We start from the raw sequence: 15,760 nt of genomic DNA, 5'->3' as shown, positions 1-15,760 counted from the left end.
TATTTTGGCTGGCATTCAGCCACACTTAAATCAAACAAAAAATGCTGAGTTGATCTTCTGTCTGAGGCTATAGCAGCATTAATTGTTTCAGAGCCCTGTCAGGTCTCAGCAGATGGCAGAGAAGGAGCTGAATTTCTGACATTTTGATTTAAAATGTATAGACAATTACAGGTTTAATAGACACATAAATATATATAAGCACAATTTCAGTGCTCATTTTGTGAGAGGCAAATTCTGGACTCTCTGCAGACCTATCGAAGAGGGCTGAAAGCAGGTGAATTCATGTTGGTAGCTCGTGTGATTTTACTGCAAGTCTTACAGCAGCGAGGCATTTTTCTGAAGGCTGCTCCTATGGTCAGGAGAATATAATGAGAATGTCAGCTCCATTTTTTTTTTCCTTTTTTTCCCCCAATACATCTACATTCATAGCAAAGTTTGAAAATGTAAATTTTTAAATCCCTCAGACCAGATGGAAAATAGTAAGACCCCTAAAAGCAGACATATGTATTCATACATGCAAATGCCACGCTTGCAGTGGCTGGTTTCTCTGGGCTGTGATAATGCATTTTGACAGAGGGAAACCTCTTCGCTGAGGCTGATCCCTCTCACCAAGGCTCTTCTTCCCCTGCCTGGATTCTGGCTGTGATTGTTTTGGCCAGCAGTGATCGAGGCACCTCCCCAGCTGCCTTGCCTGCAAGCCTGGGGCAGAAGATCCCCAAACCGGTGCTGCAGCACTGTCCCTGTGTCTGTCTGTCACCACTGGAGGGGCTTCGTTGTCCCCCAGCCCTAGCTGTGCAACAAAGATGGCATGCCCTCCCATCTGCGGTGAAGGACACAACCAACCTTCCTTTGGGTTGGGTTTCAAAACTTCTAATGAGGAACACGGGCCCCTTCTTGTCCCCTATCACTTGTGCCCAAACACTACAGTGACCTGTGAAATGAATGTGGTTTTTTTTTTTTTTTTTTCACAACAGTTGTTCTGCCAAAGCAGGGGAGAGTAATTAAGGCACTTTCTGCTTTCCCATCTAATTTTTGTGGCATTCTAGCTTAGACCGAGTCTTCACATGACTCTGGCAAAGGATGTGCACGCTTCTCTCCTCGGCTAGTACAAAAACAGAAAAGCCACAGGCTGTCACATCTCTGCAAAGTCCAAATGTGTCACTTCAAGTGCCAAAAACGTGGGTGTCATTTACTTGACGAGCCTGGGACTCTCGCTCACATCTAGAGCTCGCGCTGCATCGCAGATGTCCCGGTACATCTTGGCACATGTGCTGCTTTGTGCGGGGCCATATCCTCACCTTCACACTTCTGCTGAGGGCTGAGAGGAGGCGAAGACCTCCAGAGCGGCCCCTTGGCACATCGTTTTGGCTGCCCTGTGGGCAGACCCTGTTATATTTGGGTTGTCTGTGCATTAGCAAGCAGTGCAGAACAAGAGGGGCTGTTCTGTAGAGGGAAACTGAGGGAACTGAGGACCTGACGCCCCCAGGAAATGCGTTTCAGGGCTTTTCACTTCAGGTTTGCTCTCAGTGCACCGCAAAGCACAGCTGGGTGCTTCGCTTCAGACGTGCACGCCTGGTCCTGATAGTGCAACTGAACCCTGTGTTTTTTCAGCTGTTCATGTTTTAGGAGGAGCTAATCTGCACACACCATGCATAGAAGACTCTGCAGGAAGGCCAAGGCAGAAGAGGTTTGGGATTGATATTATTCTTCTCTTTCTTCTACACTTTCTAACTGCAAATTACCACTTGCATTTTGTTGTCTGCAGAAACAGCAGGTGTTTGCATGGGATTTCAGCATGTCCCTGGTGGGTTTGTCTCCTGCTTTTGCTAGTCCCTTGGTGGTGGTGGTCCAGAAACCCCTTGTCAGATCTGCTGGTATTCTCGAGGGGGGAAGGACGGAATAGCCTGCACAATCAGCACACGTGCCTGTCTGAAACCTTGACGAGTGTTTCTGAACAGCAGCTACTAGCCAGGTACCAGCTACTTGCCAAACTACAACACATTTGTTTGTCTTCCAGTGATCTATAGGGAAATAATTACTCTACAATCGTTTTTTGTCCCTGAGGTGTAACAAGTGTGTGAAGTTCATACCGGTAGTGTTACCCTAAGGGGGAGCAAATACAGTCTGGAGTAAGGATAATGAGATCACTCAAGATTATCTCTTTCTATAACAGAAAGTGAGGAATATAAGCTGCAACACTTTACAGTTCAAACGAACTGTATGATCACTTAAAAAAAATGTATTGCATTGTTGTAAGTCAATGATTGGGTTCCAGAGGAGAGGAACAAAGCTGGTAAAGGGGCTGGAGAGCATGTCCTGTGAGGAGGGGCTGAGGACACCTGGGCTGTTCAGTCTGGAGAAGAGGAGGTTGAGAGGCGACCCCATTGCTCTCTGCAAGTCCTGAGGTGGGGAAGCACGGAGTGAGGTGTTGGTCTTTGTTCCCTGGTCACCAACGTCAGGGCGTGTGGAAATGGCTCAAAGCTGTGCCAGGGCAGGTTCAGACTGGGCATTAGGAAAAAATTGTTCACTGTGAGGGTGGTCAAAAACTGAAATAGGCTTCCTGGAGAGGTGGTTGATTCCCCGTGCCTGACAGTGTTCAACAGGCATTTGGACAATGCCCTCATTAATATGCTTTAACTTTTGGTTAGCCCTGAAATGGTTGGACTCGACAATCTTTGAAGGTCCCTTCCAACTGAACTGTTCTGTTCTGTTCTAAATCAAACCTAAAATGATTTGGCTTTGTTCTCCAGCTCATCACACCTGTCCACTCATAAACACGTGGTTGGGAAAGACCGATGCAAAGCCCTGCCAAGTGAAAATGACAGCAGCTTTGCTCAAGCGCAGGTCCGCTTGGAAGAGGCCATGCCTCCAGCCTTACCTGGGCGGGCGCGCTGGAGGAGAGGTGGGCCAGGTCCCCGATCCTGGCGGCCGCCCGTGGGTCGCTGGAGCTGATGAGGACGGGGGGCGCTGATCTCCATGGAGTGCCGGTTGCTGGCGGCCTGGGAGGACTTGTGGGTCATGCTGAGGGCGGTGAAGGAGTGCCGCTTCTTGGCGTTCTTCTTGCCCTCCACCTGCCGCGGGGCTGCCACCACCGCCCCCGCGCCGCTCGGGGCGGGACACGGCCCCAGACCCACTGCTGCGGCTGGATCTGGTGGCGCCTCGCAGCCGGCAGCGGCTGCTGAGCACGTCTTGTCCATCTCGATGAGCTGCTTGGCGGAGTCATTGAGCTGAGTGCAGGGGAAAAGGGACAGAGGAGGAGGAGGAAGAAGAGGAAGAAGAGGAAGAGAAGGGAGAAAGGAGAAGGGGAAGGGGAAGGGGAAGGGGAAGGGGAAGGGGAAGGGGAAGGGGAAGGGGAAGGGAAAAAGAGAAGGACAAAAAGGGACAGAGAAAGAAATATAAGGAAAAGAAAAAAAGGGGGAGAAAAATTAAAAAGGAAGAGAAAGAAAGGGGAGGAAAAGAAAGGAAAAGGAAAAAGAAGGGGCAGAAAAGAAAGGAAAGGAAAAGAAGGGACAGAAAAGGATAGAAGAAAGAAAGAAAAAGAAGAGAGTAGAAAAAAGGAAAAGGAAAAAGAAGGGGCAGAAAAGACAGAGAAAGGAAAAAAAAGGAAAAAAGAAGGGTTAGGAAAATAAAAAAAAAAAGAAAAGAAAGGAAAAAAAAAAAAACAGAAAAAAGGGGGATGTTAATGCTTGCTGATGGCACCTGCTGGACTCACCTGGGCCACCCACTTACCCCACAGCATGGAGGCAGCAGGGATGCTCAGCCTATACCCGCCCTGGTCCCAGCAAGGGGATGATGCTGAGCACCAAAATGCCACCCCCGGACAGAGGTGGGTCTCAGGTGCTGAGGCCTGAGCAACATTTACTCTGCTGTGGACACATCCAGGAGCAGGCAAACAACACCAGAGGTACATGTAACAGGCTATTTTGTCTGAAAATGGGCTATGTTGGTTTCCATAACCACTGTATGAAATATGACATTATCCAAGAACTTCAGTCAAGGACAAGGCCCCCTTGGGCTTCCTCCCCCGAGCCCCCCCCCCCAAAAAAAAAAAAAAAGAAAAAAGGAAAAAAAAAAAGAATAGTTGCTGCTTGATGATAAGCTAATTTGGAAACCTATTACAACTGAATATAAGAAGGAAAAATAGAAGTATGGGAAAAATAACAGTAGAAGTGTGCAGTTAAGCAAATGTGTAACTGAGTAGCTTTTATGGCTCCAAATCTCCATCACCATACTGCAAATACAAACGAGAAATAGATATCATCACCAGCCTTATGCCAGCCCTCCCAAGTCTGAAAGCACTTCTGATTCCACGAGGACTCACTTGCACGGAAGAGGCACTACACGCTCCAGCACCTAGAAAAGCATCAACCGGCAGGATCCTTGATTCAGCGACAGCCGCCACCAAGTCAACCAAGAGCCCCCAGTTAATGATGCTCCACCATTGTCAGAGCTGCTGGGAGTCCTGCTACCATTCAATTAGCAGGCCATTTTCCCAGCTGCGCTCTCCGACACGAGACCGTGCTTACGGCACAGTGCGCTGCACCTGCCAATTTTTGCCAATAACAGCTGATCCCATCTCAGATTCTCCAAGAACGTCCATTATTTCCCACTTCATCATGCTGTAAATTGGTAGAACCTAATATTTGCCAGCAGGCTGCAAGTTGCAAGCAAACCAGATGGTTCCCCTCCCTTAAGTAGGTGTTACAGCTCTGCTTACCCAACTGATAGAGACAGTCTAGCTGAATTATTTGAAATAATGAGGAGGAAAGGAGAAAGACATGAAATATGCACAATACTTTTCTACATCAGAGGGTCAGGAAGTTCTTTGCTAGTAAATGAAGCAGGATAGGAATATATTTCAATTCTTTGACATAAGAAAATATAGAGTTAAAAATCATAACAAAAAAAACCTTTAGAACTTCCTGATTTTACAGCAAGTCAATCAAGCAGGATAAGAATATACTTTAATTCTCTGACATAAGAAAATATAAAGAATTAAAAATAAAAACTTTGAACTTCCTGACTTTACAGCAGTGCTCCATACGGTCAACGCAGTGCTCCAGCTCTCAATATCAAAACTCTGATTCGTCTTGTAGGAATCAGATTATAAATCCCCCTGGCTGGAATCCAATTTAACACTGAAACTGTTCTTTTTAAAACAACAAAACCCATTACTTTTTTTTGTTCAAAGCAAAATCTGGTTTAAAAGGTCAGTAATAGAGCTAGCATCTAAATGTAGAGTGATAAAAAATAGCCTCATATAGATATAAACAAAGTCATTCCCATTATTGGTAGAAGATTAAAGGCAAAAAGAGCCCCCCTTCCCAAAACAGTCAAGCTAATGAACTTTTGGGTATGTGAAAGTCTTCCTGAAATACTGTGAAAAAATCATTTTGGCGTGCCAATATAACAAATGCTTTATGGCTTTACCACTTTATTTTCATAGAGAACTTTGTTTTTAAACAGCTTTGCCTGTGGATGCTGGAAAGTACTTCCCAAATAGGCTCGGAGCACCAGAGGAAAGGTTCTGCTTACTGCTTTGTAGGACCAAGTGATGCTGTCTCTTTGCAAAGAACTTTTAGAAACCCTTTTTTAAACATAAACATGACTGCAAATTTCTTATTTTAAACTTGGGGTATGTAAACAAGCATGGCTTTCTGGTGTCTGTCATCAGATCTTCAGGCAGATCTGCTTCCAGAGGAGAAGCCTAATGGAAAGTTCTGACCCACAGTCAGTCTCAGGAATTTGACATTTGTGGAAGACTGTAACTCTTACAACAACCCCTAATACCAGAACACAGCTTTCTTGCTTGTTTCTGATCCCTCCTCTAAAAAGAGTGCGTGATTGAAATTCTGGCCCTGCTAATCCCAAATTGTAAAATGCCCTTAAGACTGCCGCGGGACTGGTTTTACCCCAAATCTATTCTGTAGTAACAGGATGTCCTAGAAAACTCAGTACATGCTATAGAGGGATAAGGCTTGGGTTTGAACGCCGAGCCAGCCAAACATTCCCAGCAGCCCTGCATTCCCTGGGAATGCAAATCCTTGTGCAGCCACACTGTGCGACAGCCGAGGGACACTGCTGGGTACGAGATGCAGTGAAACGCTGCCGTGAAACTGTTTGCAGGGTCTCGGTGACTGCTACCTGTGGTGCTGCATGCTGAGATAAGGATGCACCAGCCTCAGCTCACAGAGGAATTCCTGCCTGTTTCTCAGGAAGGAATTCCCTGCTGCAAGGATCCATGCTGGAGAAAGCCCCATCCTCACTCCATCCCCAGGGTGAAGGAAAGGAGCTGCGCTCACCTCCAAACAACCTCTTCCCACAAAGGGAGCAGTAATCGAGTGCATTCATTAAAAATCTGCTGACCTTGATGAGGGAGCCACGCTGCTCTCCCAGCCACAATAATAGGAGCTGTCAGAGCTTTGGCCTCAAGCCAGCCAGTCCCTGCAATATGAACTGAGGGAGAGTGTTTTTTTCTTTTTCTTCTTCTTCTTCTTCTTCTTCTTCTTCTTCTTCTTCTTCTTCTTCTTCTTCTTCTTCTTCTTCTTCTTCTTCTTCTTCTTCCTTCTCTTCTTCTTCTTCTCTTCTCTTCTTCTCTTCTTCTTCTTCTTCTTCCTTCTCCTTATTCTTCTCCTTCTTCTACTTCTTCTTCTCCTTTCTCCTTCTCTTCTTCTTCTCCTTCTCCTTCTCCTTCTCCTTCTCTTCTTCCTTCTCCTTCTCCTTCTCCTTCCCCTTCTCCTTCTCCTTCTCCTTCCCTTCTCTCCTTCTCCTTCTCCTTCTCCTCTCCTTCTCCTCTCCTCTCCTTCTCCTCCTCTTCTTCCTCCCCTTCTCCTCTTCCTTCTCTTCTCCTTCTTCCTTCGCCTCTTCTTCTTCTTCTTCCCCTTCTCCTCTTCTTCTTCTTTCTTCTTCTCCTTCCTCCTCTTCCTCTTCTTCTCATCCTCTCCTTCTTCTGGCTTTTAGATAGGACTATTTTAGATATTCTACTTGTGACTTTACCATATGGGCAGCAAAGGTACCAACATTAAGCTACCTCAGGAGCTCTCCCAGCCAAAATTACTGTTTCATTAGTCTCTAGATAAACCTAATTTTTCTGCAGAATGTATTATGGTGACTTTCTCTCTCTCTCTTTCTGTTGCACATGTTTACACACGCTCACACACATGCACACACAATTGTCACCTGCACTGGCTATCCCCAGGTGGGACTAAATCTGCCCTGTATACCCTAATGTGAGGCAATGCACTAAAGTTTCAGCGGGTAGCACTATGCATCTACATATATGCTGAAGCTGGGAAGAAGAGTGAGGAAAAAGCTTCTTTTTGGCCAGTGTGCACTCAGTAGGGCCATAATTAGCCCTAGCTTTAGTTGGAAAAACAAACTATTACTGTGGAACTTATTACTATCATGGAATAAGGTAGAAGCACAGGAGATTAGGTCAAATTTAAACAATTAACCTTTGCTGCTCTAGTCTGCAACAGCAGCATTTCAGTTTTGTTGTTGTCACAACAGTACTGCACCAGCAAAAAAAAAAAGGACAATGCCACCATAATTTCTTTGGGTGATCAATAAACAAATGTAAGGCCAAAACCACTGCTCGACTAATAGAACCCATATCTCCTGACAAATACACCATCATGTTTGCTAATCCATGGGACTGGCAAAACTCCTGCAGCATAGTTCAGACCTCCAAGGGACGCCGTGACACACAGCGGCCACCACAGCAGCTCTGTCTTCTCCAAGAGAGGGGACAGGCAGAAGGTCTCCCTCTGCTACTGAATGCTCTTAGCTTTCAAGGCACTGAGGTGTGGGTACAGGATTTGCTTGGGACTGATACCAGACCTGTCAAAGAGCTGGCCTCGCTCTGTGTCTGGTTTATCAACATACTTCGGTGCGTACCTAATGTTGGGCACAGACCAAAGTGCCACAGATTGGACTAAAACGCTGCTCTTCTCTGAATAAGGAAGGATTTCTTACATCCTCAGTGTTACGCACGTGCGTGAACGCACACGTGAACCAGAAAGTGCAGTTTATTAAGGCTTTCAGGAAAACAACAGTTCGTTTATTTTGTAAGCCTTTTCTGTCTGTATAGAAAGAATTAGCTGAAGGGTGGTGCTCTTCAAATACAGGTATAAGACCAGAAATATTTTACTTCAGACCATTTTTAAATAAAAAAGGTTTCAAAACCCCTCAAATAAATCCATACTTGATGAAAAGAATAAACTGGTCAGAAAAAATGTCATGTTCAAGGTTTTAGAGAGGAAGCACTTAGCAGAGCAGAAAGGAAAATTAAGACTATTAATAAAAGTTCTCCACAATGTCCCTCCGAAAGACCGAAAATATTTCCACCTAGGGACTGCTAATTCTTATACTTCGCAGTTCATAAATATTGAGCAGATCACGCACATCCCTATTTTATGCCTTGCAGAAACTTTGGCAACTTGGAGTTCCATAGCTGATTCTGTGATTAAAATAAACAGTCTGAATTTATTACTGTGCTTTCAGTTTGGAGTAGTTACTTTCAGGAAATATTAAGTTCTTATGCCCTCATTAAATTAGTTTTCGCTAGTATTATGATTTATGCTCTGAAGCACAGTGAGGTTATTAAATAAGTAAGGACATAGCTATGAAAGAATCTCTGTCCCTGTGAGTTTCCTCAGAGGACTGCACCTATGGAAGTGTTTTCATCTCCAAAAAGCAGCATTTCAGAAAGTTCAAGCAGCTTTTCCACATTGTTATCCCTACCGGCAAACGCAGGGTACAGCCTTTCTTCTACTGTAGCCAAGCAGCAAAACCGCCCTGTGACTCCAATGGGTGTTAGGAGAAGGTACACAACACTTCACCTAATACTTTAAATGTTCATTGGGTTAGTTAGCACAGACATTGCGCAGCACTTCCAAAGGCTTACTAATGGGATATTAGCAGCCAAAGCTGTGCCAAAGGCTCTTCAAACAAGTCATATTGAATGCATCTATACTTTTAATCTTTTATATGATTCATATTCAGATTTAAAAATGTTTAGGGAAAGCCTCCCAAGTTCTCCATGGACAATTTAAATTCATAGGGCAGAAGCCACAAAACCGTATCTCAATTATTCATTTATGCACCATCTTCTAATGAGGAATCATTAGCGTGGCATGGTTTAAGAGAAAATATTGTAGCTAAAACAAAGCATTATTTCATGGTTTTATGTTAATCTCTGCAACAATCCAGTATTGCCTTTTCTAATTTACTGTCAGGGAAGGACAAGCAAATGCGAAACAGATTTGCTGCAAGTGGTTTATCCATCATGTAGGACAGATTTCTGAAACCCCACACTGTGATTGGGAGCACAGTCACTCCACGCACCCAGAACATACAAGAAGAGCTATACAGGCGTTTGCTTGAACATCTTCACACGGAATGAGAGCTGCAGAAATATTTTGCTAGGACGCATCTCAAACTGCAAGCGTCCCATTCCTCTGCTCACAGGCTGAGGTGTAAGCCTTGTTCCCTTTTCCAAAAGCCTGCTAAATGTGTCAGCAAGTTCTCAGGGAAAGAAGTCCCAAAACATATGACCACCTAGCAGATAGCCTTCCTAGTCAGGGTCATCCATGTACATGTTCTTGTGCAGTCTGGAAAAACACAAGCCAATCATTTTTATCCTCAACATGGTTCCTTGAGAGGCAGTGGAGTGGTACTTAGCAGTCTATTTCCCTTTCTTACAAGACCTTTCTCATTTAGCAGCAATGTCACTTCTAACGCATTGAGAGGCCGAAGGAATGTAGCATATTAGAACAGCATGTGCTTGGACGAGCGTGTCATCATGATCTTGCAGAATGAAAATAAATGATGCGTGCAGCAGAAGTAAACACTAAGCCTTGGGTGGTGAACTGGGATTCTTTTTTTTTCTTTCCCTTTTTTCCAAACAGTTTTAAGATGGAAAATGGTTTGCAGTGATAGAGAGCAAACACATGGCTTGGTGAATCTCAGAAAAATGTTCAGTCTGCTGCAAAGTCTTCTCAGGAGCAAAGCACAGCTAATAACCTTATGGAAGCTAATGTCCAAACAGCTGAGAAGAGAGAAAATAAAACTAACCGCAATGGCATTAAAAATAGATGAACTCACCAAAAAGAAGTGTGCTTTCTTCATCCCTCCCCATTCCCTGAAACAATTCTAGCTATCTAGCCTTCAGCTCCAAGTATGAGGACTACCTTACTCTGATCTGTCATCTCTGAATCTCAGATCTGCTGTGTGTCTTCAACGTGCCTGAGGATTTCCTTCTCTTTTCTTCCTGTCTGTCCTCTGTGGGCACCCTTTTTCATAATGAGATGCTCAGGATGGCACCAAAGCTCCTTTGAAACCAAGAAAAATAACCAAATACAGCTTTACTCAACATCAGAAAGAGTGGGAGAATCCAGCCTATTTTTACTTATAAATTATTCAGAAAGCTAAATAAAAAGTGCAGTCGTGAATTCATGGGCTTGATCCTAATTCGTTTGAAGTCAGTGGCAAAACTCCAGCTGTCTTCAGTGGTGGAAGGACTGGTGCCCATCTGGCACCAATTTCAGCACCAGAAGAGTCCCTGTTGGAGATTGCCAGGAGTTTACTGACAAACTGGTTTATCATCAAAAAAGATGAAATTCATCAGGACTGAAGTACTTCCCTGGATCATCCTAGTTTTGACAAGATGCCCATCACGAGATTGTTTCCTAGATGATATTTCTCAGCTAAAAATCATGGAAATAACCAAGTCTACAGTGGTTTGCGAGTTCACCCAGGTGCCTGGGCTCGAGGCTCATGGTCCCTGAGCTGAGGAACAGCCACTGGAGATCTGAAAGGACACTTACATTTTCCTGGGAGGAAGCCACTGGGTTTTTGGCCACGCTCAGTCTCCCTTGCTCTTGCTCTTGCTAATTGGAAAACCTTTGTGCCTCTGTGAGTACAGCTGCCCATGTGCACAGAGACAGAAGATACTGGTGCTGGCAGGAGAAGTGTGAGCAGCCTCGTGCTGGGTAGCAGCCAGGGCAAGAGGCTAAGACGGACTCAGGAGCACTCCCAGAAGCTTCTCAGATGTAATCCTCACACCTCACTGATGCCTGGCAGCTGTACGAGCCCTTTACAGTTGCTGCCAGTTACTGCGAGGAAGGGAAGCCCTCTGAAGCATCTTTGTGCTGAAATCTAGAAACCTCTTCACTTGCAGAAACATTGAGCCAGCTGGATGTCAAAACCTCGGGACGGGCTAGGAAAAATACTGCAGTACCTGGAGAAGAGCTGTGTGGATTGCAAGTGATCTCTGAGCAATACCTGCAGAGCCTACCTGCTTTAGAGAGAGACAAGCCTCACATTTCCAACATTTTCTGGCAACTTTCTACCTCCTTCCCTCATGTCCCACAAGGCTCCTGGTACTACTGTTTTCTTGGATGCACAACAACACCTAAAAAATTTTGAATTAGCTGAAAACTGATGGTACCAGCAGTTAAGGCTGAGGATCACTTCAGAGTAAATGCACACATCAAGGCTGTGAGTCTCAAGGTAAATGACTTCCCAACAATGGTGTGTGACCCCAAGTAATTATAAATGGGACTGTGAACCAGGCAACACTGTGCTCACATTGCTGCTTGGACCTTTGTTGCGTGCATTGTGGCATGGACCCACATCTTCTAGACACTACATCGTGCCCTTTGGCTCATTCTCTGAGATTCATTCTTGGAAATATTGTGCTTGAAAGTACTGTATTTGTAATGTTCAAAGTTGTTGTGAAGGAAGCACCGATATTATAATGTCTTATTTAAGGAAGGAACTTCCTTCCAACTTAATGTGATAAAGGAAAAGGATGAAAGAAACATTAAAATAAATATAGATGCTGAAGTCCTTTCTGAATCTGATTACAAAAGTGTTCTGGTGGATGCTGAGAAAAAGGCCTAAATGCACCCCACATCATGCTTTGTTATCCGCACGAAGCATGAAGTTGGATAAATCTAAGAAGCCCTTGGAATAACAGTACAAGGAGCATGTGGGAAAACAGAAGTCATTTTTCAAGCACTGCAAGGCTTTGCCTGCACTGAGCAGACAAGGAGTCTTTGTTGAGGTGATTTACAACTTTGTGTAGAATAAGAAATCTCATGCAATTGGGGAAAATTAAGTTTTATGTGCTGCAACTGAAGATTATCTGTGGGGAATTGCACACAAATAAATGTACTGCTGTCTCTATCTCTGATAAAGCAGTGAAATGAAGAATGAAAGCAAATGCCAAGAAAATGTTTTGGTTCAATTGATTGCAAAAGGAACCAAGGTGTACTCACTTCAGGCAGACATCAGCATTAACGGGTTGTGATAAACAGCCTTTGCCCCACGTGTACTATACATAGGAAAGAGACATTTTTGACTATGTACTCTTCCAGATTCTACTTCCCACATACAAGGCAGAGAAGGACTGCTGGATGTGGTACAGGCTATTTGCAACAGCATGATGTCCCATGGGACCGTATAGTTAGATATTGTGTGTGTGGAGCTCCTGCCAGAGCTGGCTGGCCTGGTAAAACACCACAGCTCTCCTCTGTTCCTTCAGTGGGAGCATGACTTTACACCCTCCTTCATTCTGTGCAGTGACCAATCATTTTAAAACAACTTCACACAAGGGTGTCTTACCTTGGAGACCTTTATACTTCTGTCATATTTGGTAAAAGGTGGGTAACAAACGGGTTGGGAGGGCATTTGGAAGCAGTGGCTATTGCATGGGGCATAATCACGTGCATCTCCCTGTGTAGGGAGACTGAGCAGTAGCTGAAGGCTCTGAAAGCCATCCTGCTTTCCAAGACACGAAAGCGTGTTTTCTGTGCTATATGATGATGTAATTGGGTTCACAACCCTCCCCCCCTCATCTGCTGGAAGAGAAATCTGTCAGGGCTGAACTGCGACGAATTCCCTCGACTCCGCAAATTCTTGACTGAAAATGGCAGCATTCAGCCTTGCACTCGTGGTGTGGCTGACTGTCCCTCGAACTGTCTGCAGCCTTCTTTGGAGAATCGTAGATGTTAAAATATGATTGGGTACATGGCCGAGGTCAGGGGCTGATGTCTCTCGACAGACTTGCCAATGGCTGCAGTCAAGGAGTTCACTGAACTTTCTGGCTACCAAACGAGAAAATGCTATTTGTTCAACTCCCTGCATTTGATTTCTGGCTCGGGGCAGAGGACACGTAGGCGGTGCTGTTGAGTCAGGCAGCGAAACAGCTCCCGCGAGCACACGGGAAGCTGGATTCACACTCTGCTGTCTGTCCAAGCCCGCTCTGCCGCGGGTGCCACCGCTAGATAAGAGGTGTGCCACTGCCCCAGTGCCAGGGAGCTCGGAGCAGATCCCCGAGGATGCTTGGGCACATGTGTCACGTTACTGCAGCGAAGTATGATGATTGCCGGCATTAGTCATTTTTATGACATCCATATGCAAATGCTGTTTATGTTAGTGTGCTGCAACTGGAAGGAATTTGGGAAACCACTGCTCTGGGTCACGTTGTTTGAGTTCTGAGATGGCAAAATTAATGGGCTAACAAAAAGTCTGCACAGTAGGAAATCTCTCTGAAAGGGCAGAACACTGTCCCCCCCCCAACACCCCCAACATTACTCAAGTCCAAATATTTTCCTAACCCATTGCTTCCTGAAAATGGAATGCCCTGGGTTGCACCTACAATCTTTAGGCAGGGAGACAAGTTGTCCTGAGGGAACTCAATTTTTGCAGTCTGCGACCACACTATGTGATGAAGACACACAGACACATTTGTTAATAATGCTTATTATATTTGCCATTAAAAGCTGAAGAATTCCCACTACGGATCACAGTTCCATTGTGAGAAATATTACATAAAGATAGAACAAAAAGACAGCTCTTGGCCCAAAGAAAACACTAATTAAGATGAGGACCATATATAGACAAAGTATACAAAGAGACAGCCTTATCAGCAAGAGGGACAAAAGATTTTGCACATCAGAAATCTTCTGTAGGTATCACAGCCAAGAACAATTTCAGAGAGGGGTCTGGAGGACCAATGCTGATGCAGCTGTCCAGATGTTTTTGAAGCATTCTTCTCAACAGTGAAGAACAGAGCACTACAGAAGTAAATGAAAATTTGGAAAAAAAAAAAGACAAAGCAACTGGCATCACTGGCTGATCAAAGGCAGGAGTTGATCTTTCAGTAGTAAATAAAAAACAATAGGTCGTGAGAGAAATGAATAATCAAAGGTTTGCAAGTATGGGCAAGTTGTATGTACTCAACAGGAAAGCAAAAGCCATGAGAGGGAAAGAAGTGGCAGCAGATGTGCACTTTTATGAGGTCACGAATGAGGCAGGTCTGCATTTGTTATGGATGCAGAAAGGATGTAGCCATAATCAGGATACAAGATGATCGGAGTTTGTGAATGCTCAGCAGTCAGGTTGTCCTACGACTATGCAGCATTGCCAGATACACGGATGAATGGAGCCAGGTGTGAGGATGTGATTCCCATTGGCAATGTCTTTATCATTTGCCATGAAAGCACATTGATCCCTCTTTAACCAAGGACCAAATAGGAAAAATAACACATTTAACTCTGACAGTGTACTGCATTGAAACCTCAGGTGTGTGTTGAGAGAAAGTTGCTCGGTGCAAAAGCAGACAGATGTGTCCTTTGCTATGAACTTAAACTCAGCTCTCAGGAGCACTCTTGTGCCATCAGGGACCCTCATATGCCAAAATCTAGAGGTAGTGCTTGAAGCAGAGCATGGCCCTGAGCAGCTGCTGAAAAGAAGCTACCCAGCTTCTGTGGGGCAGAGAAGCCCAATGGGTGCACCAAGAGCTCCCAGACCATGTCATGGCTCAGGGAACTGCTTTACTTTCCTCACCAACATCAAAGCAGGCAGGGCTTGAACCAGGAGTGCTCTCCTTGTTACTGAACGTTGCTTTCTTCTCAAGAAACAGTAAAACAAAGCGGAGTTGCCTCTTCCCTCAGTGCCCTCCCCTGAGAACCTGGACAAGGGAGTACCTCCAGCATGAGTCCACCACTGCCTGAATGCTCTGGTGCCTCTCCTGCTTTGTCCCAAAGCTTCCAGAAAAAATCTGTTATAGAAAAATTCTATTATGGAAACCTCTCTCATGAAATTTCCTGTCAATTTGATTTAATTGTGTCTAAGCAGATCGGAAGACTTCAAAGTCAGATTTAGAGCAGGACACTCCCTCCAGCCTTACTTAAACCAAGGGTAATATTATTAGCGTTGTTTACGGAGTATCCAGTGCTCCTTTGTCATAAAATTACAACTTAATAAAATAATCGGATAAATTGAGGGATGACCAGGAGGAAGAGGCGCTTGCTTGCACAAAGACCCATGTTCCTCACCTCAACATTTTGATTTGGTGGGTTTCAACAGCACCATCACGTGCAGAAAATCTGTGGGCAAGGGTTAGTGCCCTGGCCATGATTTCCTGAGGTAAGTGCGAGATGCCACGTGCCTTCCTTTCCCATCTGCACACTTTCTGCCCTGTATCCACGTGGATGCTCATGTGGCTACACAGTAAAAGGGATGAGGGAACAGATATGACTGGAAACTAAAAAACTGATGACAGCTTAAGTGAGTAGCTTTCAATAGGGGCGAGTTCCCTGATCCATCTCAGTGCACAGCCAGAGGTCTGTTAGGCCTGGAACAAGGGAAGTGACATGAAAGTTTTGCCATGGCTGAGGCAAAAGCAGGACAATACTTTTGGCAGCAGCCCTTGCTTTTGTCAGATTAAAATAATGACAGGATCACCCAATCC

The 15,760-nt window shown here is 44.9% G+C and overlaps 1 protein-coding gene across 1 annotated transcript in view; it reads right to left on the bottom strand.

The window, feature by feature from the left end:
- SH3RF3 (SH3 domain containing ring finger 3) overlaps positions 1–15,760 on the bottom strand; it is a 241,142-nt gene that overhangs the window by 54,740 nt on the left and 170,642 nt on the right. Inside the window, 2 exon segments of the mRNA XM_040567357.1 lie at positions 2,879–2,962; positions 2,964–3,227. Of these exon segments, the coding sequence (XP_040423291.1) occupies positions 2,879–2,962; positions 2,964–3,227 (348 nt within the window).

This window comes from Cygnus olor, chromosome 1 (genome assembly GCF_009769625.2).
Source record: "Cygnus olor isolate bCygOlo1 chromosome 1, bCygOlo1.pri.v2, whole genome shotgun sequence".
Classification (NCBI taxonomy): Eukaryota; Metazoa; Chordata; class Aves; order Anseriformes; family Anatidae; genus Cygnus; species Cygnus olor.
Note: the sequence above shows the minus strand (reverse complement) of the source record. Positions and strands in the feature narration are given on the sequence as shown.